This window comes from Chamaea fasciata, unplaced genomic scaffold (genome assembly GCF_029207755.1).
Source record: "Chamaea fasciata isolate MVZ Bird 193981 ecotype frontalis unplaced genomic scaffold, bChaFas1.0.hap1 SCAF_15, whole genome shotgun sequence".
In the NCBI taxonomy this organism is placed as follows: domain Eukaryota; kingdom Metazoa; phylum Chordata; class Aves; order Passeriformes; family Sylviidae; genus Chamaea; species Chamaea fasciata.
This window is the reverse complement of record NW_027094100.1, coordinates 6975963-7000725: the sequence shown is the minus strand read 5'-3', so window position 1 is coordinate 7000725 and position 24763 is coordinate 6975963. Positions and strand designations below refer to the sequence as shown.

General features: G+C 43.3%; 1 protein-coding gene across 2 annotated transcripts; it reads right to left on the bottom strand.

Annotated features, from left to right (window-relative positions):
- On the bottom strand, positions 1-24726 carry PCBD2 (pterin-4 alpha-carbinolamine dehydratase 2). 2 transcript variants are annotated; one of them, XM_066197159.1, is made up of 5 exons: positions 24637-24726; positions 22090-22221; positions 19894-19986; positions 3463-3543; positions 1-2003 (listed from the first exon to the last, which is right to left on the bottom strand). In XM_066197159.1, the coding sequence occupies exons 1-5, from the start codon at positions 24718-24720 to the stop codon at positions 1908-1910; spliced, it is 486 nt and encodes a 161-aa protein (XP_066053256.1). In that variant the 5' UTR covers positions 24721-24726; the 3' UTR covers positions 1-1907. The 2 variants fall into 2 exon arrangements, with proteins under 2 accessions (XP_066053256.1, XP_066053255.1); XM_066197158.1 differs by lacking the exon at positions 19894-19986.
- Between the last annotated feature and the right edge of the window lie 37 nt (positions 24727-24763).

Below are 24763 nucleotides of genomic sequence, written 5' to 3'. Positions count from 1 at the left end.
TTTGATTTTATTGGTTTTATTCAAAGCAAGCCCACGCATTATATATCAGTTCTGAATAACAGACTTTTCACAGTTCATTAGAGATGTTGTCAAAACTTTGGGTGAAGCTCATTTCACTTCCCCACCAGTACGAGGAGACATCACAGCCCGGTTGTTTTAGTTTTATTAGCTCTCCACAACAGTGACCATTTCCAAACCATATCAGGGAAATCCTCCACTTCACTGGGGAAAGGCACTTGTGAGAAAAGAACGGCAGAGCACGTAGTCTGAATCTGGGTCTTTTTAGGTATTAACTTGATATCCCAAGCAGGGTTACTGACAATAAACCCCAACATCTTGCTTCCTGTGTGTGACCAATTAGCACGTGATGGTGTGTTTGCTAAGGATTTACAAAAAATATCTTTCTCATTTTATCGACAGCGTCACTTGGGTGGCAGCTCATGGCATTTCGCATCCCAAAATATCCGAGAGAGACCACACACTTCGCACGTATCCCCGATATAGATTTTGGCACTCGTGCCTCTCATTTCTCGGTAGCTGGTGGCTGTGCCGCCGGTGTCATCTGAGCAATGCACTCCGGCATTTCGGAGGTGTCAATCTCCCGGGAGCGCCGCAGCCGGAGCTGCTGGTGGGGCATGACAGAGCACGCTGGGGACACTCAGCAGGGCGACTGCAGGGGGAGAGACCCTCCTGCTAGCTTTAAGCGGCCTGAAATCTCCCTGCCGGCACTGGAAATCTGTCTCGGGGAGGATCATAGGATGAAAACAAAGACATTCAAACCACGGAAGAAATTATTTTGAACATTGTCAGTGGGATCTGCAACTCCTGCAACAACGTTTGCAACGAGTAATTCTAGCTATGGAAAAAAAAGAAAAAGTGGGTGAGCATAGCTTCAGTCAAGCCCAGCTTAGCACGAATGCTGCTAATGCCACTTTCTTCACCCCCGGCAGCCCTGGCCAGGGCTCCGGGCACTTGGCCAAGCCAGCCCCCGCCTGATCCAGCAGGTACTGGAGCATAACAACACCAACAGGGGCTCAATCCTGCGGGGTGCTGAGCACTAACCTGGCCAAGCACTTAAACACATGCTTCATTTGAAGGTGTGGGAGCTGGGAGCTCACCGGGACTTCTTTGGATTTACGCTAAAGTTTTCAGCAACTCCAAGATCCAGCCCTGCACTTGGGAGTGTCCAAGCCAGCCTGGACGGGGCCTGGAGCACACTGTCCAGTGGAAGGTGACCCTTCCCACAGCAGGGGGTTGAAACGAGATGAGCTTTAAGGTTCCTTCCGACCCAAACCACTCCGTGGTTATGTGATTCTATACTCTCAGACAGGGAAAGGCTCCCAAGCAGCAACTCTGGATACAGCTGTTCCTGCCAGTTGAGCTGTAACTCCAAGGACACCTCAGCAGCAGCTTGGACTGCTCTCTCCAGTGTCCCTGCACTTGTCACTGGTCACTGGCAGAGATGATGGTACCACGCCAGAGGGGACTGACCTGGCCAGGCTGCTCTTACACTGAAGCACAGAGCTGTACAAATCTATAGGAGGGAAGTGGCTGGGCATGGGGGAAGCTCATACGGCAGCTGCCACCGGTCCCTGTGGGCTCGGGGAACAGCAACACACATGGTTTGATTGGGCTCCTGGTTTTATCCCAGCTCAGTTTAGTTTCTAAAAAGGGATTGTTCAAAACTTATTTATTGCTGGTTTATCTACTACATCCTCCTGCAGAGCCAGCAATGGGAAAGGACAAGCACACACATCCAAAGGGGTCTCAAGACTAAGGTATTGAAGGTCAGGAAAGCTCAGTCACTTCCCTCTATGGGTTTTGGAAATCAGAATTACAAGGAAAGAGGGATCCCAATTAAACACAAAATATAGGTGGACACTGTATTAAAGCTATTTACATCCTGGTTAAACCGAGGCAGCAGCTTTGTCAATAAACTGAGCCAGCTTCACGTCTCTCTTGGTCAGCCCACCGCAGTCGTGGGAAATCAGAGTTATCTGAACCTGTCACAAAGGAAAAGAAAGAGGTTACAAAGGCATTTTGGTCTCCCACACCTAGGCTGCACAGCAGTTCTTTGGAAATGCCATGTGTCTCCATAGTGAGTGGGTTTTACTCGGTGCTCCTGGCAAGCACCAAGCTGGACCCTCCCTGCTCGTGTAAACCAGAAGACGCTGTAGGTGAGGAGGCTTTACAGAGCTTGAATCTCACCAGATGAGCCCCTCTGCAGAATAACACAGGCTTTGCAGTCTTGGGCTTCATCCAAGAAGAGGTGTCTGATTGAATCATTCACTCTTTACATTTAAATTCCATGCATCAGTTTCATGGAGAACCCAGGCTAGTGACAAAGCTGCCAAGAGCTGGGTCAGGGGCTCACATTTTGTTAAGAATCAGCATCCCAAAGGTAAAAAAATTCTTAAGCTTGCTGCAGATTAATGAAAAAAAAAAAAAAAGTCTTGGTGACACAGCTGCATCACAGGTCAGTTTAGAATGAGCCAGATGACAAGTTGGGCATTATTTAGTCTTGCCTTTGACTGAGATTTTGGGAACACTGAAAAGGAAAAAAAAAAAATAGACAAATTCTGAATATTCTAGAAATCCAAGAAAATCAGGAAGAGTGGGTGATCAGGTTTTTTTTCCAGTGATCATTTAATGTCCCTTGAACAGGGAAGAGGAAGGGCTGGTGAGGAAGAGTCTCTGCTGGGAGCTTCAGCTGCAGAGAGAGCTGGGATGTCCTGCCCTGGGGGTGGTGGTCTGAGCTACAGGCTCCTTGTCATCATGTCCTTTCTTTTGGTATATTTTTAGTGGGATTGTCATATATTCACTAAATGCTACGACAAACAATGTGATACAATGCAATGAGAAGTATTAGAAAATAAAACTGAAGGGAGAGCAATAATTTCTCCCTTCACACAGCACCTTTCATTCGAGGGTTGCAGTAATCCTTGTAACCCTTGTAAATATGAGACCACCATCAGTTAGGTAATATTATAAACAAATTTTATAAGCTGCTATGTTGAGACATAGGAGCCTACAATTTTTAACAAATCAAATCTAAATTGAGACTGCCAGGCTCCCATTTAGGTACCAACAGTCTGCTACCCTACACCGCTGAGTTCCTGACTTGCTGCACAGACAGGAATGAGAGCTGGTGAGTAGTTTTAAAACAGTAATTTATTCAGGTTGGCTAAATAAGAGTTTAAAGGCTTCTGTTTTATTTTTAGATCTCAGCCAGAGAAGTGAAGCCACAGGCCCCAACCATACAGCTGGCAGCAGGCGCAAAGAGCTTCATTCTTGATTCCTCACCACTGCAAATCTCAGTATCTCTTTATAGAGACACTACACATTCCCTCACCTTGTAGACAAGCTACAAATAAAGGCAGAGAGAATGGGTTGGTGGTTTGGTCTCCTTAACTCCCCTGCTGTGTGAGTAACTAGGGCTGGTGAACATACTAAACATGTTACCTTGCTGTAGACATTAAACCATTCTGGGTGGTGATTCATCTTCTCTGCTTGTAGAGCAACACGTGTCATAAATCCAAAAGCCTAGGGAAAGAGAGAGCAAAGAGGAAAATACTCCACCTGCCAGGATTGGCAAGGTTCACTCCACAATCTCAAAATCTCCTCAAGATGCTCTAGGTGGCTGCACCTTGGGTTTGTGTGTGGTAAAGAGGCATTTGAACTTCTCATGCCACTGGTGCATTTCCCAGTATGGCTGAAATGATCCCCTGCAGACCCTGGTAAATCACCCTGCTCAATGTGACTCAGCCCAGGACTCAAAGCTATTGCATGACAGCAATGATTTTACCTCTGGCATCAGCAGGGATTTTAAATATCCATCCCAAGTCCCCCATCCCCTACTGCATCTTAGAAATGTGCCACTTCTAATTAAGCACCATGCCACAGTATGACCAACACTGCTTCCAGAAGCACATCCCTCTATTTAACCGTTTTGCTATTTATTTCACTGGGAAGAAAAAGGCAGCAGGTGGGCCTGCCCCTCTGCTTTATGAAACATATTTTCCCTTTAAATGAGTTAAAACAGGTTTTCCAGTTCTCTGTCCCTACATGCTCCCCCAGGACGCAGGTTTTATCATAGGCTCAAAAGGAAAATAATAGCAGGCCCTTGCCAAAATACTTAGGAGCAAATCACTGCATTATAAAGAAAATCAGAACGTCCATGCAAATCAGGACTGTGATTACGCGGTGGGGCCCGACGGGCCTGGGAGCGTGAGCAGGATGCAGGCAGCAGGCTTTGTTCATGCCCAGCTCCATCCATCGGGTTCAGGACCTGAATTAACATGCAAACCTGGAGGAACATCCACATTACAGTCTGGTTCAGATTATAATACAAGCTACACAAAACCATACCTGATTTAGGTAGGTTTTTAGTGCTAATTTATGGAAGAGAATGCATATAGCCCACATTCCACCAAGCGATGGCCATTTCAAACAAACATGTGGTCAATGAATAACATATAATGGTTGATAATAGTTTCAAGTCTTTTTCCCTCTCACAAATTGCAAAAACCTTTAAGGGGAAAAAAAGAATCGGTGCCTGGATGAAGAATGACTTTGTTGGTTGCTTCGCCAGTCAAATGAATGCAAACGTTATAATCAGAGAAAATCATTCCAATGAGGTTTGTCATTTGGAAATCACCAAACTGTCAGCAATTAAAAAGCTTTTTTTCTTTGACCCAAGAGCTTTCCAAAATTCAGAAGAATCTAACTTCCCTTGAAGCTCTCGCTCGGTTTAGTTTTACTTTGAGTGAACAATTACTTTTAAAAATTTGCCCATGTTTCAGCAGCATGCTTTGAAGTAGAAAGCTGCAAGTTGTGCATCAGATGTTAGCAATGATTTAGAAAAACTTCACCATTAATAGTGTTGATTTAAATGTTTTTAGAGTGCCTGTTATCTTAATAAGAATGCTATTCCCAACAAGCACTTTATACACAGGTATATCCTCCAAAGTTTAAAACTGTGATGTATCTGCAACCAAAGTGCCCGTACAGAAACAAATAGCAAGGGGAAAAATAAAAATAAATTTATAAAACCCCTTAGCAGTTTTGTGTATGCTCTGTTGGTGTCTGTTCATCCCAGGAACTCACCCGTCCATGTACAGACCCCGGTCACACTGCAAAGTCACTGATGGTGAGACAATAATCATTGCTCCAATGAAAGCACACAGAGAGAATTACACAAGCAAATGAGTCTAAAAAATTAATTTGCTCTATATACCTTCCTCTACACTTCAGACAAATCCTCCTCATCAGCAGACCACCAAATCCCCCCAGTCAGTGTACCAAGATGACATCCCAGTGCCTCTTCCCCGCAGAGAGTAGAGTCTCCAGCTGGATAAAATGGACATCAGCCACAAAACTGTTCATCCTACCTAAGACTGTTCAGCTTGAGGCTGTCCAATTCATGAAAAGGGATAAATTCCAGCACAGAGGACTCTTCGCAGGACACATCCTGCTGCTTGTTGCTCCAGCTGCCTGCAACTGTCCCAAACAGGGCAATCCAGTGTCACAGTGCAGGACAAAGCCTGCCCGCCTTCGTGCATGCCCTGCTCTGCTTGGAGACGTTCTCCCTCATTGCACATTACCCACAGCAACCTACCCCTTGCATTTTAGTTTACTTCCATTACACACAGAATGTATCTCTCACTAAAAAAAATGAGCTATGGTTCTACTGAGCAATTTCACCAACACAATCTCCATTAAGGTCTTAAATACTTCCTTTGCTAATTAAATGAATTGGAACGCTATTGTTTATTAATCACCTTTATATTTGCAGAGCCTTAACCTTTCTTTGGGAAAATACAACTGGCTCTGGAAGGAAAAGATCTTTAGGTTTGATTAGATATGAAAACATTATTACACAAAATCAGTTTGGACATTTCTTCACGTCTTGAAACTTGATCGGTAATTTGGTCTAATTGGTGATCAAGGAAACTATCTTGTGATCAATTAAAGTAATTACCGCATTCCGGCAACACAACCTACCTTAATTTGAGCAGGAGTCTGCACTTCTTCAACTTTAATTAAAAATAATGAAAATTATTATGCAGTCTGCAGTGCAAGATCATTGTCAAGACTGCACTGATGGGCAGAGTTTATCAGACCATCACACATTTCTTGATGAAAATGGGACAACCACTTCACTCATGACAGTGAGAGCCAACAGAGTCCTGACTTTCACTCTGTTAATAACACGGATCTGCAGTCCCTTGGCCCCAGACAAGAACTTTTTCTGATTTTTCCCTCAAAAATAAAAAGACGGGAGAAGGAAAGGTTTTGTGCATTTTCTAGAAGCCATAAAGAAGTATTAAAAGAGACTTCTATGAAGTAAATATTATGAAGTACTCTGGTTTTTCAGTAATAGGCATATTAGACACATTTTTAACTTAACCCTTTTAGGACATTTGGGCTAAAATAGTATCCAGACATTCAGGGAACTCCACATAAGTAGATCACACCACCCAAGGGGTGGCAGAGGGCAGAGTCCCAGCAACAAACCATGAGGAGCAATATAAGCAAGGAGTGATGCAATCCTGCATGGACAAGATGCCTTGGGTGCGCTGGTACAGCTCTTCCCTCCGTGTCTTTCAAGATCGTGAAAGAAGGAACTAAAAACTGAAACAGTGTTTCAGTCATAACATCTAAAATGTTTCTTAAATACTAGCAGCCCTAATATGTCTCCATGAGATAAAAATCAGGGCTACTCTTAGAAAAACAAGCTAACCTAAAAAAAGTGAAAAAACCCCAAGGTAAACTTTAAAACAATTCAGCTATCTCATAATGTTTCGTGACTGGTCAAGCTGCTCTTGAAACTGATATAATCCACTATCACAAAATAAGACTTAATGTTACTTTTGTTGCCTGAGAATGGGAAAACCAGGGGCCAGACACTTTGCTGTCAGACGTGGGAGGAAAAGATGAAATTCCATCCACCCCTCTGCTCCACACAGCGCTGCACAGCTCTGGGAGAACTGCGGGATCCCGGAGCTAATCTGCTATTTTTCTTCCTTTCACACTTCTTAAGCAAGGAATCCATTCATCTTAATACTTTTTAAACACGCTGCTTTTGTACAATGCTTGCCAACATTATCTTGATGAGTTACACATCAAAGGCTCACAGGTCGTTGCGCTGCGCTCATACATCACCCACCGCAAGTCCCCCGTGATGGATCACCCCCGTGCATCTCCAGGAGAAAGCAGCTGACAGTACTTGACTCCAAGTGGAGATATTTAAGCAAAACAGCTGAAAGGCTCAACAGTATAACCATGCACACTTTTTGTTTGTTTGTTTTAAAATGAAGTGCGCACTCGGGCTTCTTAAATCCTCTGGATGCCCAGCCAAGGAAAGCATGTGCTAATCACAAGTACATTAAGGTTCCTGCCTCCCATCTGTCATTATAACGCTGGAGGTAGCATTAACCCTGACCTTCTGCAGTGCGAGGGCTACCTGTCTTCCCTTCCCCCGCCACCCAGGCTGCATCTGTACCATTTATCAGTGGGAAATTAATAAATTACTCAGGTTACAGTGACGCTGTCACACAGGAGATGACTACACCTCACACTTTTGCTCTCTCCACTCACCTGAGTAGAAAGTACCCAAGGTACAGCACGTATTCTCCTTAGCAGTTTGACACTTGTAACAATAAAATCAACCATTAAGGCTCACTCCCAAACTCCAAAAGCTTTCACATATTCAGCTGACATTACTACCTAACAGTGAGCTACAAGCCAGCAGATAAAAGGAAAAAGCCCTTTAAAGTCAAGATATTGTAAGTCAGGATTAGCTGCTAGTCACGAGGGCTCTCACGACATTTTCTCTTGTGCTCTCAGGAAAATATTTGATTTGTTTTATTTTGATTCTATTTACTCCATCACTAAATACTTTTGTTGTATAAATATGCATAAATCACGTCACAAAGCTACACTCTTTATCTGAAAATGACAACATAGTTAAACCACAAAAAAAGAGGAATCTAACTAGTATTTAGGAAGGTGATGGCAGCCCAGAAAGACACGTATTCATTCCCAAAACCATGTGCCAAATTTGGATTCTTCCCTGTTGGCATCATCAATCTGCCTGAACCGTCCTCAGGGATGCAGGATCCACATGGCGTTAGATATTTTCCTCCTTTTTTTTTGTCTGTGTCTGGATTCATATACAACATAAGTTAGGGGAACATCTTCTCATTGCTGCCCCCCTTTTTAACATCAATCCATGAACAGTGGGACAGTAATTAAGAATGCAAATAACCATGCACCGAAATAGAGCTAAACTCAGGTTGCTCCTGTCCCACATCTCCCTGATGAGGCTTCAAGGCATGGACAAGGCAAATTAGGCATTGTGCCTACAATTCCCTACTCTCTCCATTCTACCCCACACTGGCATGGGTAGCCAACAGGGTCTGAAGGTGAAGAACACCTGATGAACCACTGGTAGAAATTTGGTTTTCTCCTCTTTAATAGCTTGAGCAGCAAAATATTGAACAGAGGCAGCCCTCCTGTTCCACAGCATCACTTGTGACTGGGGAAAGCAGTGCTCTTAACTCTGAAGGATACTATTGAGGCGAAAGGATGGAAGAATAATACTAGACACTCTGGCAGGGACTGAGATGCCATTTCTGTCTTCATAGCAATATCTGAAACTGTAAAAACCCCCACAACTCCAATTTCCAACTGAATTGTCAATGCTTTTCTGCATTTACAATGTTCTTTGAAAATCCAGAGCTGACCACTCGCATCCCCCATACTTACCTGCATACATCCTTTACACAAAAGTGCAATGCTGCTTTACACTCTAAAAAAGTTACCTATTTATATTCCTATTGCAGCTGTGAACAGTGCTCTGTTAGATGTGCAGCGGAGAACGTGCAAACCTTTACACCATGTTCTCCAAAGAACGCTGTTTCTGTCTCCCAACACTTGTTTACAATTATGTCAGTGAAGAAACCAGCTTGCCAGTTCTATATCAAACATTTCTGACAGCAAAAGCACAAACACTGATCTATTCGAAGTAGTTTGCCACTCTATGTAATCTTGGAAAAGGCATTCTTGCCTTTGATTCTAAAAATGTTTATACTTCGTACATTATGCAAATAGTTTTTATATATTAAGAAATAATGCAAGCAAAGCTCAAGTTAAATTCTTCAACAATAACCTTGCCAAAGCACTGATTTTCCTATTAAAAAAATTATTCCAATTTGTTGATCTTACATTGGATGAAACATACTGTAACAATCTTCATAATTTATGTCCTGTTGGGACACTATGATTTAAAGTAACATAATACAGACCAGCATCACTGCTAATCTAAACCACCTGACCAGATAAACAACAGTTTCCCCTTCTCTCTTCACTGAGAGTATTTCTGTTTATTGTCATATGATTTACCAATTTGAAGAACGTGGAGAATAACTGGAGGCAGAGAGGAGCAGAGCTGGGAGGCACAGCCTTGCCTCGATGGGGACGTTTCTCACACAGGTACCGGCACAGTGCCAAGAGCCGCAGGAGATGACAGAAAGAAATTTCGGGAACGCTGTCCCAGTAAAAGCCCACGCCACTTGTGGCAAAGGGAAGTCTGCACTCACTCAGTACCCTCTAGACCCAGTGCAGCACTAGACACAACACAGTTCTGACAGTGTTTGAGATGCAGCTCTCCAAAGGGATCGCAGTTCAACAGTTCATCTTCTCAGCTCAGCAGTGACCTAAATCTAAGCTGTGACATCACAGAATCAGAAGGACAGAACGGTCTGGGCTGGAAGGCACTTTAAACCCCATCAAGTTCTAATCCCCTGCCACAGGCAGGAACATCTTCCACTATCCCAGGTTGCTCCAAGCCCCATCCAACCTGGTCTCAAACACTCCAAGGATGGGGTATTCACAGCTTTTCTGGGCAACCTGTGCCAGGGCCTCACCACCCTCACAGGGAAAAACTTCCTTCTATATCCAATCTAAATCTACCCTCTTCCACCTTAAAACCACTAACGGTCATAAAGCAGATGCAAGTGTCACCTGCCCCATCTGAGATTCAACCAGTCTGAAAAGCAAATTCAATTAGTTTGCTGTGGTCAATGGACATGGATCAGTGCAAGGAGAGGGACTTTGAGGAAGGCAGAGAGCACTCAGCCACTGCATTAAATCCTGCTCCTTGCTTTGCTCTCCCCCTCCTCCTCCTCTCAAACTCATTAAGTATGTAAAAAACCCTTGTGTGCAATCTGCACAACAAACTTCAACCTGATCTTTTCTACGCTTATTTATATCAGGATTTTAACAACTACTGAATTTAGGCCTTCTTTCTCTTACTGATAATAACAAAACACGAAATGTTACACATATTACCTTCTTCTTCATTACATCTTTACTCTTCCAGCAGCCTCCATGCTGAGGATAGGGTAAGTGATTGCCCTTTCCAAGATTGGCTTTCATGAACAGAACACAGATCATATTTTTGGTGATTCAATAAACAGACTTCACACCAAAACTAATCACCTGTTCCACCAGAAAGATTTATAGACCTGAGGGAGTAGAAGTGAGAAAACGTGGAGATGTCTTAAGGCAGCATAAAAACTTTCTGGAAGTGATAGAAGTTTCAGTGCCAATGCAACCATATTACAAAATACATTCGTTTATAGGTAGATAAAAATAATGATAGTTGCCCATAAGAACTACTGCAAAATAAGTAGATACCCTAAGTCCCAACACATCTGGAACTAGGTCATGTGGTATTTGTAATGCATCATTTCATATCAATATATAGAAAATAAATGCTTTTATTTTTCCTTTTTTCCCCCAGGTCCCTCAGCATTTATAAACATAGACTATTAAACATAATTGTATTTATTAAAAATTGCAGATCTCTAAATTACATTTTCCAGAAAAAAAAAAGAGGGAAATAATCCCAGGTTTCAAGACTGAACGAGAATATGGAAGAAATTCTTCAGCCACGTCATAATCACAATGCAGCTCTCCACCTCCCAAGCCATTTTTGTGTGCTTTGTGTTAAAAAATGGAATATAAAGGTTGCCCTTAGGACGTTTGCACCAAATAAAATAGCTATTTCAAGAAACATGACATTTTAAAATGAGCTTTTTGCACCCTACCTAAAAACATGAAATAACACAGTGAAGTCCCCATTAACTGAGCACCTGCTAAAGTAATCAGGCACTTAAAATAATAAACTCTCTTGGCCGCACAACTGAAAGAACAATGATAATTTGACTTGTAAAAACTAGCGTTTGGTCCAGTAAATTAAAGCCCTGGCTGTACTGTAATAAAGCCATCACACAAACCACAATAAAAATAAAGTAGTAACAAGGTGCAAGGAGTCCCCAGTTCCAACCTTCTGAATTCAGGCACCTGAGCCCTCTTCTAAGGCAAAGGGCAATCAATCATCCTCACCAGCACAGTGCCAGCCCATGACACAAAGGTATCATAAACCAGAGCAAATCACAATTAATTTAAGTGAATGTTCCACTTCTAAAAGTTTCTCAAACCCTCTGACTTTTAAAGAGTGCAGGTATGGTGTAGAAGAAGAGAGGAGTTCATTATCCCATCACGTTACATTTTGGATGAAACAGATCTGACTGTAGCAGAACAAAATATTCTGCAATTTTCCCCAATTTTTTTTTTACTCATATGCAAAGGAATGATTTCATTCTGTAGACATGAAAGTGAAGTTCACATGCCATCCATGCTGTTGATAACACAGGGATGCTCAGACAAAATTCTCCTTGGTCTTTTGGCCAAGATTACACATACTATCAGTTTAATATCCAACATCTCTGCTGAGCATCCAAGGGCAATCATATCCTGCCTCCGATAATCCTCTAAATCTCTGCCATTTATGATCCTAAGAACACATCAAAGAGTGGTTAGAAAGGCTTTGCTTTATGATGGATTAAGAGAAGATGTTGGTCTCATGACCATCTTCCACTATCCTGTCAGCTTTTTTGGTTTAGTTTGTTTTTTTTAAAGATAAGTTCAGCAATTCAAACATGCAACAGAGAAAACATGATGGAGATGTGAAGAATTTGGACAGGTTTTCCCATCATTCTCTTGGCCAAGCCAGAAGCTAAAAAGATCTAGAGATTTGCAATAAAGCAAACTAAGGACCATTTACTGCAGATCCAGTCAGGGAATCATTTCACTCAACTGAACTGCTGAAGATGTCCTACTGTACTGTCAGAACAAGTTTTAATGTTTGGACACCTTTTATAGAACAGTTTAGACAATACAGAGGGGCACTGAACTCAGGAGACTTGGGCCGGCACTGGGAGGCTGCTAATTTATATTGCACCATAAAATTCAAATGTTGTTTTGCAAACAAGACGTTTCAAGTCTAGAAACAACAGATCACTTGGGGAAGAAAGAGAAGGACAAGAATTTTCCCAGACAAGATGGGGCATCCTTCAAGCTCTGCACCCTTGGGTCCCTTGCCTGGTTTGCCATGCCCACTGTTCCCTCTGGGATCTCCAGGTCACCTTGACCTCAGCTTCATCTCCTGTCTCTGCTCTTTGGAAGAACGGCTGGAGAGAAAAGGATGAAAGCAGCTACACTAAGCTGTGTTACTAGGACAAGGCTCATCTAACTGCCAACAGTTCAGGTACTCAACTGCACTTAACATTATCCACTGTCTTCTGACCCCTTCTTATGCTCCAAGCACATGCCTGCAAGTGACAGAGTATGTTCAGTGAGCAATATTTTGAGAGGTTCTATGGGGTTTTTGTTGGTTGTTTGTTGGTTTTTTTTTTTTCACTAGAACACAAAGGTTTCTCTGGGCAACCCACACTGCTTGTATATTGGTCCATCTGGAAACAGAGATATAGGCTCAGGACGGGAGGCAAATAATAACTCTGAGTCCTCCAGTGAACACCGAATTTCTTTCAGAAATCCATATGAGCACACCACAAAGGGAAACCCTTTGTACAACTCCTGGGTTTTTTGTTGGATTGGGCATTACAAAGATGTGTGCATAAACCCAACTGTACAGTTCACAGTATTTTTGCTCACTACAAGCACCCAGCCATTTAAAGACAGAGTAAATGTTCCCTCAATCAGAGACACCTTGGACATACCCAGAGATATATTTAACTGTCTGCTGTTATTCGCACCCCAGTCCGAGGAAAATCACAGTAGATCATGTAATCAGGACTTTTTCCTCTGATCCAAGGAATAAATAACATTTTCCTTCAAAGCATCCTTAGCAATAAATAAACCCAACAGTGCAGTGCTGACTCAGCACAGGGCTTCCCACTCATCACTGTGCTCCCTCCAAACCCCTCCAGGACATCACAGCCAGCTTCGTGTTTGTCCAAAATGACTTTTCATCTCAGCCGAACAAAACTAAAGGAATAAAGGGCAAGGGGAAGAGGAAGAAAGGAAGCTCTCCCCAAAAAAGCCACGCAAAGTGGGTTTGCAGCTCTATAAAAGCGGGCTGAAAAACCTCCACTCGCCTCGCCCTGATAAACGACGGCCCTGCCAGTGGCTTTTCAGAGCAGATGTAACGTTTTAGCCAAACGTGATTGTTTGTGAAAGAAATAATTCTGATCAAAACCCGAAATTGCAGCCAGCAGAAGAGCTGCACTTCGTCACGCTAATCCGGGCTGACGGGGAGCGGCGAGCGGAGATTCCTACTGCGAGAGGAGCAGATGCGAAAGGTCAGCGCCGGCCCGCGACTTCAAACCCCTTAACGTGTAAAACAGTGTGCATTAAAGCCTGAACCGGCTCACGGCGGGATTAACGGATGTCCGCTAAGTGGGTTTGATGTGCTTTTGGTGAGTAATGGTTCATTTTGAAATAGGGGCGTTGGAGTTTTTATTTTAGTTTATTCTGCCAGCCGGAGTCCACTTTTAATTACGGCTGCAGAGGATAATATCCCAAAGCGTGTCGCTCCTTTGTGGGAGTATGAGAAAGTGAGAGCTGCTGGTGCTAAAGGCAATTTACAGTTTGAAACCGCAGGCAGGCGTTGCTCCAAAAGCAAGGGGATGCAGAAGGTTAAACAACCAGGATTGCATTTAACCAGCATCATTCCAGTGCCCCCATAAAAATAAATTTTACTGCATAAAGGAGTTTCAAGAAACCAGTTTTCCTTAACTGAAAAGATAAAAACATTCATCTGAGTGACCATCTTCTTCAAAAGAGGCAGTCATACTTGCATTTTCCCAAATGAAGCTATTCAACTGAATTCAAACCCACTGAATTTTCCATTCATTTTCCAAAGGTGTTTTATCATGGAAAGTGCCCAAACTGAAGCTAAAATTAGACTGACTTGCTCCCATTTGTCTCTTTGAGCACTGGCCATATGGCTGATAGAACATTATCTGTTCTGTTTAATTGAAACACTCAATCTGTGCAGCTGAAAAAAAAACAGAGAAACTTTTCTTTTGCTACAAATCTACAAGACAGCTTGTGAGATCCAATAGGCATTTTGACAAATAATTTCTTTTGCATTTTCAGATCGATGCATGCAACAAGCATAAGACAAATGCTGTAATAATTTTTACTTGAGTGATAATAAATCCATCTGTTAAGAAAACCATTTGTATTGGAGTCAACTGGAGAGCAGCCCAAAGGTCAACTGGGCAGATTTTAAGCAGTGGAGTGCATAAAAGGAGATACAACAGGTCTACTGAGGGGGGAAACTCAGCAATTAGAAACACCACACCGCAATAATTATAAACAATAAAATAATGGTTTATTCTAGGGAGAAATATTACTTAGCTCATCAAGAAAATGAATATGCCAAATTACAGTTAAGTCACCAAAAAAAAGAAAAAAAAACCCCCAACAATAACAACAAAAAAACCAAACCAAAACAAAACGGATGCTACCAAAACCAGGATGGGACATTTGCATGATGGAGATGAAGGACACATGATGACTCGAGAGTCTTCAACAGGAAGATCACTATTTTTATTTAAATATGATTAATATTGTGACATTTTAAATAACCCTGGTGGCCTGACACCACTGGCAGTGCCACAATGAAATTATAATGGTGCCATGGGTACCATAACAGCACTTGTCACAGGCAGGTGAGACACAAGGGTGGTGGCATCTGCACACATAGGCCCTAGCAAAGAGGAGACAGGATATTCAACAGCACAAAGAGGAACCATCACCTGAAGGAGCTACAGGAGAGATGAGGAGGGACTTCTTCCAAGGCCATGGGAGTAACAGAACAAGGGGAAATGGCTTCAGACTGACAGAGGGCAGTGTTAGACTGGATGCTGGAATGAAATTCCTCCCTGTGAGGGTGCTGAGGCCCTGGCACAGGTTGCCCAGAGAAGCTGTGGCTGCCCCATCCCTGGAAGTGTCCAAGGCCAGGTTGGATGGGGCTTGGAGTAAACTGGGATAGTGGAAGGTGTCCCAGACCATGGCAGGGGCTCAGAATGTGATGAGCTTTGGGATCTCTTCCAACCCAAACCATTCTAGGATTCTATGGGTTTGTACACAGCAAGCCATGATGGTTGTGAGAAGAAAATAAATACCTTATTTCCCAACTCCCAGCTCCAAGGATTTAATTTCTTCTTAGACACAATCAGATCACACATTTCCACCACTACAGACCTCCAAGCTTTGCGCAACTTCTCACCACTGACTGCCAACTAACTGGAAGCATCACTGGACACAGGACACGCTGACCACAGCTCCAGTGTCATCTCCTCCTTCTCCAAGGCCAAGGAAGGAGAATCATAAGGTTCCAAACAAGCCATCTCCCTGGAACCTCTGATTTCACTCCCCCAGACCCTGCACTACCTTTGTCCCACGGGCAGTGGTGGGCAGGTGGATCATTTCCAGGTCCCACAGCTGTACCCTGACCTGCCGACTCGGAGGCGAGACTCCTATTTACTCAGTCAATCCCAAGAATAAACTCAAGGAAGGTGTGACCATCCAGGAATCATATCTTTTTACTGTGCTTTGCTCTGAGACACTTGATGTAGTTCATTGACTGTGTTTCAGCCTGCAGGTTAACCTCTTCCAGTCCCAGAAACTTCACTATCAGTTTCTAATAAAAGAAAATGTCAACAGGCAAATACGCCCAAAATTCATTATTTTCAATACAAAGATATTCCCAACTCTGTAAACCCACTCATAAATAATTCTGATTTATTATATATCGGTTATTGTATTCATAAACGCTAGGAAGTTAGTGAACAACATAACTACCAACAGAAATACTTTCATAACTTTGCAGGTGCACAAATCACAGCATATGGGAGAGGACTCAAAGGATAATGGAAAATGAAGCAGTTTCAGAAAGTCTATATGAAAACCAGCACCTACCTAGCTGGATAAAAAAATAATTTATTTTTAGTCGACAGGCAATCAAATGCAAAACTCTAGCAGAAGGAGCTGGCAGAGCAATACTACATTAAAAATAGCAATTCCCCCCCAAATGTATGAAAATGGGTCCAACTTTCGATTAGCAGAAGTGACAGTTGGGCTGAGGCTGCTCAGGCTTTGAGGTTAAACACAACTGACACAGGCTGCACCTGAATCCAATCACTCCCCGGGCTCCGAGAAGATTCACACGCGAGGACTAAATTTGTCACAAATGGGTTGGTTTCCGATCCTCCTGTAGCCAACTTGCTTTATTCTGACCCCCATTTAACAAATCAACTTAATGGGCACTGGGAGTGCTATAAAACTTAACAATGGAGTGACTTTAACTTTTAAAATATAGTTATGAAGCAAAATGTTGGAGAGCTCCTTCAATACTGGAAATCAAATTAAAACTAGACATTTTTTAACAGTCTTGACAGATATAATCCTAGTTACCATGTAAATTTATGGTAAGCTGCTGTGATATTAGCCACAGGTGCTACTTTTAATATATGGCCTGCATCTGGCTGGGAATAAAATATCTCAAGAGGACTGAAAATGACCTCACTATCAGACAATGGAGAAGAAAAAAACCCACAAGACCGCTGTGGCATATAAAAAGCTGGAGATGTGATCCACAACTGAATATTTACCATAAAGTTCATTTTAACTCTGCAGACTGTAAGTTAAAAGATATAATGTTTTCAATACATAAAAGGCATGGACGTATTTCAGACAAACAGCCAAAAGATTAAGCACATAAAGTGGCAACAAAATACACTGCCTATATGTATAAAACCAAATTTTCCAACCTTTGATGAATGTAAAAAAAAAAGCAACGTGCCAGGAGTCGAAAAAGGAAGGACAGACCCAGATAATATTTAAGGCACTGCCACCAAGTACTGCCATCAAAAGAAATCAAGAGTATGCATTGCATATCCTACCAAATTAAAAATGTGTAACTGGGATCATACAACAAGGATCATCAATTTAAAGGGACAAATCTGAGCATGTCTCCCTACAGCCAAAGGGGGAAAAAAAATCAGCATCACCAGGAGGGGAAAAAAAAGGCATGTACCATAACATGGTCTGTGTGATTTTTTCCTCCCAGATTCCAACCAAGAGAGATAACAAATCTGGAAAGGAAATGCAAAGTGAGAATAATAAGTTATTTAATACTCCTAGACTTTTTGCACGCCTTTAAATATGTTCTCAAAACCCACGACACAAATTGCACTGAGACACATGTGCCTCTACTCTTAGTGCACAGCACTTCTGTACCATCCCCTCTACTCAGGCTCATCTTCTACCTCCACCCTCTTGCCCCAAAAGACAAAAAATGTACCTGAAATAGCTTTAAAACTCTTAGAGCATTTGATTTCCTGTCATTTTAGAAAATGACGTTAGAGGTCTTACGAAGACTTCCTACACGATCTTTTTTTCCTTTTTTTTTTTCCCTAAAACAAACTTAATTAAAAACTTACCCTATAAAAGAAAGCAGCTGTAAATTCTGAACCTGACCATCAGCAAACTTGCCCACCTTTGTAATTTCCTAACTGCATTTGCTGCCTTGGCGTGATTACCTACGGAAACGCAATCACACAGGCAGTTGCCCCTTAAACCCTCTGGTCAAATCCAACCAAGTTTGACAAGAGACATGAAAGTCTCAGAGCTAAGATGTTCTGCAAATTCAGGGAAAGTGAGCAGCTGGATACAGGGCCCAAACTGAGCACTTGGCATCCTGTACTCACAGCCTTTCACAGCCCAGGACCGGGCTTGGAATGAATCTTTAAACCAAGCCTGTCCTCTCTTCTGGATCGCTGCTCCCAAGGTGAACTGACCTGGAATGCCAGGAGAAGTTACCAGCATGATCTGAAGGCATAAATTAACTTTCTGTTTCAATTCCCAATTTTGTTTGAGCAGACTGGAAACGGAGGACTTGCTCCACTGGAAGAAAATCGCTTTGCTTCAGCAGCACAAAGCTGAGAATGGATGAGAGCATCCCTTCATGATGCTGCACCATGGCCTGAAAGCCTCACCAGCCAGTCTTCTCTGCAGCCTGGGAGAGAGGCCCCAAAGAAGCTCCCTGATGTGGCTGTGAGTGAGGTTTGTAGAGGTTCACGAGCACCTAGATGCATAGCAGGGATTGGGACTTGCCATGGAGTGCTCCAAAACCTTGCTCACAGCCAGAAGTTTCTGCCAAGCACATGTTCCTTTGGAAAAGTGACTCAGCCCTGGGGCTTTGAGTGAGTGCACCCCATCGAGGGTCCTGGAGGTAAAAGACCCCAGTCTTAACTCATCACTGCCTACCTGCCGCTCCACAGTGGCAATAGCTCAGGGCAATTGTAAGGCATAAGGAAGAATGGAGGACTTGGTGCCATCAGCACAGCTCTTCTGGAGGCAGCACTCTCCTCTTACAGCTGAATTGCATTTTTCCCCCCACCACTGCTGTATTTTATTTTACACAAGATGCAGAACACAAACCCACCAGGAGCCTGCCTCACACAATGGAAACATACAGCCAGTGCTGTCCAGTCCCCCAGGACTGGTACTTGGTGGGCATGCAGAGCAACAAAACCAACCAAGGGCTTTCAGCAGGAACCACAGGCTGGTTTCCAGCTTATTTCAGAGAACTGTACCACCAAAGCCCATTTTCATGAAAATGTATCTTCAGACTAACAAACACCACCAGTGCTTTTAAATTCTGGGTTACAAACTAATTCCCTGAGCCAGAAGTGTCATTAGCTTGTCAGCCTTACAAAGGCAGCTCACTGCTGATCGCTTTTAACTGAGCTAATCTCAGCCTGAAAGCTTCAGGAATCTAAATAACTCTTCTTGTTTCACAGAAGTTTCATTTCATTCTCATGCTGAAAATAATATACAAAACCAAGCTCATGTCTACACATTTGCACAACTTTATAATAAAAGTTGTGTTTATATTCTTAACATCTGTTGACATACACAGACTTTGTAAACCTGGCATAGATTTTGAAGCCACAGAATTTTCCATGCATCATGAACATTATCTGCAAGAAGCAATAAAAAAATAGCAATGAATACATTAATCATACCAATATCATCTGCAACACATAAATTTGAAATACCTTTCATGTCAGCTCAACTTTTTTTTTCTTTTTTTTTTTCCTTTTTTTTTTTTTTTTTTTGTATGTGTGTGTGTACTTTTGGGGGTGATTTTTTTTCCACACCTGATTTTACACCATCTGTAAAATGGCAGCAAGAAGATCACTGAGGAAATGACATTTCTCAGTCCTTTGACTTTTACTAAACACTTTCAATCCTGTAACTAGAATATTTATTACATTAAATGGAAGCAGTTGTACCTACAAGTTCCATTTTTTCACTGCAGGACTAAATTCTCCCAAAGTACAAGGCAGGTATAGCTCCACTTTTGTCATTTGTTTCCTGGGTTGTAGTAAACACAGTATTTACTAACAGTCATTATAAATACAAGCATATGTGCATAATTTAATAAAATTAAGCACACATGCATAATTTAAATTTATTTTCAGCTTCAACTTATCGAAAGGCAAATACCTGCTCTCTAATACCAGCTAAGGATCTAATGCCCTTGGGATCTGCACGTTGAGCCTGCTCCTGGACTACAAGAGCAGGAATGATTTTTGCCCTCTACAACGGCAAAGGGGACACTGCAGTAAACCCATAAAAATCAACAGGTGAAATTCTGCCCTTAGATATTCACATCTACAGTTTATCCAACCAGAGCTGCCCAGAGCACCCACCTGGCATGGCTTTTTCTCCCAACCGGGGGCAGAAATTCCATTTTGAAGCCAATTCCCAGCCTCTGCTCTCATTTCTGCCTTACATCCATGAAAGCAGCTAAGAATGAAAGACACTGTTCTAATACTTCCCAAACAATTCAAGTGGCAATTTTTTAAAGTGCTCTTCCACAACTACACGTACTAGAAGTATAAACATATAGTTCATCATTTACCAATAAGCTACTTTAAATATACTCAACTTCCTATACTGGAATGTGCTCCATCCACCTTCAAATCAGGAAGACATATGGGTATCTATCCATGCTGTAAGATAAATCTACACTGTAAAAAAGAAATACAACTTTGGAAGTTTTTGTCAAAGCAATGCATTTTCCAGATATCTGCTGGCGCAGGACACTGATTTGTCTCCTCACCTATCTGCTGGCAGACAGGGACGATCTAAATCCATCTGATCAAACTGAGTTACTCATTTACAGTGGGTAAAACTGCTTTTTAATTAACTTCGGGGGAAACTTCATTTCTAGTTGTGCTGAACCAACAAAGACTTTGACCATAACCAGGCAGAGATGCCATTTCATGAATATTCAAAGTCAGAAAATCTCCACTCTTCCAAAGGTCACTTCTATCCCGTCCCTGGTTGCTACAGCCCCCAGCTGCCTGCACATCTCACCAAGGCTTCCTGTGAGCTCCCTCTCATGGGCTTCTCCCCTTCACTGCCCTCTGAATGATCTCATTTGGTTCTATTTGCTCTGTATTAACATTCAGGTGAAAAATGTACTCAGGGCTCTGGACATGCTCCCTGGACCAGCACTGTCCTGCTAATGAGCTGGATTTTTATGAAGCTGTTTTCTCTTTTGCTTTCTGCCAGCTCACCTCACCCACCTTCTCTCTACTGCCTGGGCTTCCTCACTGTAACAACTACTGAAATGGCAAAAAAAAGGGCCAGCATTACAAACTGTTGTTTATCCAGCCCACTGTGGTTTCCTAAAATCTTGTTCTGGGTTTAGGCACAGCCATATAAATAAACAGCTCAGAGCACAGCTGCTGGTCCCTACACACACCACCAAACCCACAGCATCCCCAAACTGGAGCCTGCCATGTCCCTCTGTAGTGGGGGAAAGAACCAGCTCGGTGAGACCCATCATCCCAACAAACCCCTGGAAATTCTTTCCCTCCCAAGAAAGAGCTCACCCCTCCCTCAGAAATAAAACAGAAAGGAAATGCATGCTCTGGGAACGTGACTTCTCCTAAGCAATGTCATGATTCCTTAGAAGGGAGTTTTCAGGGAATGAAGCTGAACAGGGATCTCAACACAAATTCAGTATTTCTAAAGCAAGTTTGTAAATGATGTCTGAGACAAGTTTTTGCCAGGGTGAGATGTGGCTCAGGATCCTGTCTCCAAACAAAAACTCAGTGAGGTAAATACAAAACAGCACTCTGTGCTCTCTGTGTGCCAAAGACACTGCAAGATCAGCTATTACAACTCAATCAAGGATATGGCAGAACTCTGTCTTCATGTTTAGAAGGTGAAACGTTCCTATTTTCCACACCTTACTTGCCAAAAGTTTCTGTTCTTCCTAATATTTACCCATTTTTCTCACGTATTTCCCTGACAAAAATGATCCCCCCTGCCCAACAGTTATGCATTTCCAGCATTTATTTGAGTGCTAGTAACAAAAAAAAAAAAAATTCAGGATCAAATACTGCTTTGTCTGATTCCACAATACCAACCTTGACCCTGACCTGAGTATGATAATCAAGAAACTGTAATATTAGAACAAATCTACTTATCAACTACAAAATGGAATTAATTTACTCCACCTTATGAGATCAGAATCTGAGAGCAACTCATCAGGGCAAATCCAAGAGGATTTGGCCCCACCAGGATACTCCCAAACTTCTGAATATAAATATTTTCCCATCAGGATAGTATGGAAATTAAAGCAATTACATTTCCTTTATATTAAAAGTGGCACATAACAATCATTACCTGATTAAAATTTTTGAAATTGAACTCCTTGTAGATGGCATCTCTTTCTCCCAGCTCAGACCAGCCTGAAGCTTTGAGATCCAGTAAAACTTGGTTCCTTTCCTCTGTCGTCAACCAGTGAGACTGGGAGGACTATTGAGGGGAAAAAAAATAAAGGCACGGCACAAAGTGAGGCTGAGGTTCTCTTTTGTACAACAACAAGAAAACCACACAATTAAACTGTGGTTATGTATTGTGCAAAGGTGAGGATGTGGAAAATTCACTGTGCAGTTTCTTACTGTTTAAAATTTCACAGACCGGTTTAACCTAAACCAGCCAAACCCTGCCATTTCTGTTTGGGCAGGTAAGTTCAGCCAAGTGATTTTTGTACAAAACTAGTGGAAAGCAAGAGTCTCTTTCCCAGGAATGAAGATGGACATCAGCATACCTGTACCCCTGGTCATCTGAATTATCCAGATGCTATAACATCACATTAAATTTTCAGATGTTCCATTCTGTCTGCTAAGTAAAGGATGATTTAAATTATTTGCTAAATGTACAATTACAAGGCTAAAAGGTATCAGGAAAAACCTATTTCAAAAGAGAAAAGAAAAATAGGAGATTGCACTCTATCTACTTTGTGCTTTACTATTTTAAGAAAGAGGGAATGGACTTTAAGACAGCACATGCTGTGGAGTTCTACAAGGAACAAAGAGCTTTGCAACTAAATTAAAAGAAAAAAAATGGCAATGCAGACACAATTACAAAAAGTTTGAAGCTACTGGTAAAAGCACTAGAGTCTGCAAGGCACCCGTGTTTAAGTATGGCTTACTTGAAGCGACAGGAGTCCTCCTGCTGCCACTTGGGAGCACAGACATGACAGATTAACACTCTGCTTAAATATCTGAATCAAGGGCTGACCCACAAACAAGGCCAGAGCGGACACAGAGGAACATTCCGTGGGGCCTTTGGAAGAGGTTTAATACCTTTTCTAAAAGCAGGGACTAAGAGCATGAGCCCTCCCTTAGACAGCATATCCTGAGAGACGGGGCTCAGACTCTCATGATAAACGCAATGCTTTAGTGGGAAGAACCTCTCTCCCCAGCACAGCTACATGCGGATGGGTTTAGTCTTTATTTTAGCAGCTGGCCCAGCTCTGTGAGATCCTCCAGCAAGGCAGTTTTGCTCCAGAGGTTCGCTCAGACACGGGAGGCCAGTGAGGACCTGCCGCAGCTCTGGAGTTTCCACCTTTGCCAGGCGCTGCTCCAGCGGCAGCCCCGGTGCCACCAGATGGGGCTGTGAGTCCGAGCAGAGCAGGAATTAACGCAATTAATGCGACCGGAGCCAGGCCTTAAGGTACACGAGGGCCAAGGAGCAACATTTTCACCAGTAACACAGGAGTAAAAGCCCCAAATGGAGTAAATCCATCTAACAGCAATACTGCTGCCGTTTGTGTTAGGGGGACACAGAGATGTAACAAGAGATGGGTTTTACAGGTGCCAAACTTAACTCATTTACGCTGTTTACACTTCAAACACAACACTGGGCTTGCAAGGACACACATTTCAGATTTGTCATAGCTATAACTGCAGTCGTAGGCATAAATTTCTTACATTCTTCTTTTTTTTTTTTTTAAAGCACATACAAAAATCACCAAAGCTAAAGGCTGTCTTGAAATGTACTGTTTTACGTGGCACGAGATGAAATTAGTCTGCAAATGCACAAAAAATGATGAGGGTAGGTGTTGTTTTTTGTTGGAGATAGCAAAGTCCAAGACCGCGAGCAGGACACAACACAAAGTCCACTCTTCCAGCTGGCACAGAGATGTCCTGTGCCCCGGGGTGCCAATGCTGACCGACACCCGGGGTGCTGGCCCCGACCCACACTCAGGGCCCCGGGGCTCGTGGGTGCGCGGGCTGCCACACTGATCGACAGTGTTTGTTCCGAGGAAGCTCGGGCAAAACAGTCATTAAGTACAAAAAAAAAAAAATATTGGAACTCTCATGCCTGAGGGGCGAGGGTTGAACCCTGCACGTGCTGTTCATTATTAGCTTTGTGTAAAATAAAATAATCAGCCGTGAGGTGGGATGGCAGGGGGACACGGGGAGAATGCAGAATGATTTGGGTTGAAAGGGATCTTAAAGCCATCCCCTGCTATGGGGCACGTTCCACTAGACCAGCCTGCTCCATTCCCCATCCAGCCTGGAGGAACACTCCCAGGGATGGGGCAGCCACAGCTTCTCTGAGCAGCCACTGCCAGGGCCTCTACACTCCCACGGGGAAGAATTTCTTCCCGATATCCCATTTAACCTTCTGTCAGTGTGAAGCCATTCCCCCTTATCCTTTCCCTTCTACGCCCGTCTCCAAATTCTTCTCCAGCCGTCCCCGTGCCTCTTCAAGCACTGAACGGTGGCAACCAGGTCTCCCCCGAGGCTCCTCCAGGCTCAGCAATCCCAACTCCCCCAGCTCCGCGGGAACGGGGCCGGGGACCGCTCCGAGCCCGCGGCCGGTCGGCGCGGGTCCCCTCCGCCCCACGCCCCGTCCCGGCGCCGTCCCCCGGCCCCTCACCATGGCCGCGGGGCTCCCGGCGCCGCCCGCCGCCCGCCGCGCTCCCAGCAGCGCCCGCCGCAGCGCGGCCCCGCCGCCCGCCATGGCCCCTCGGGCCGGCCCGCCCCCGCCGCGCCCCGCGGGAGGA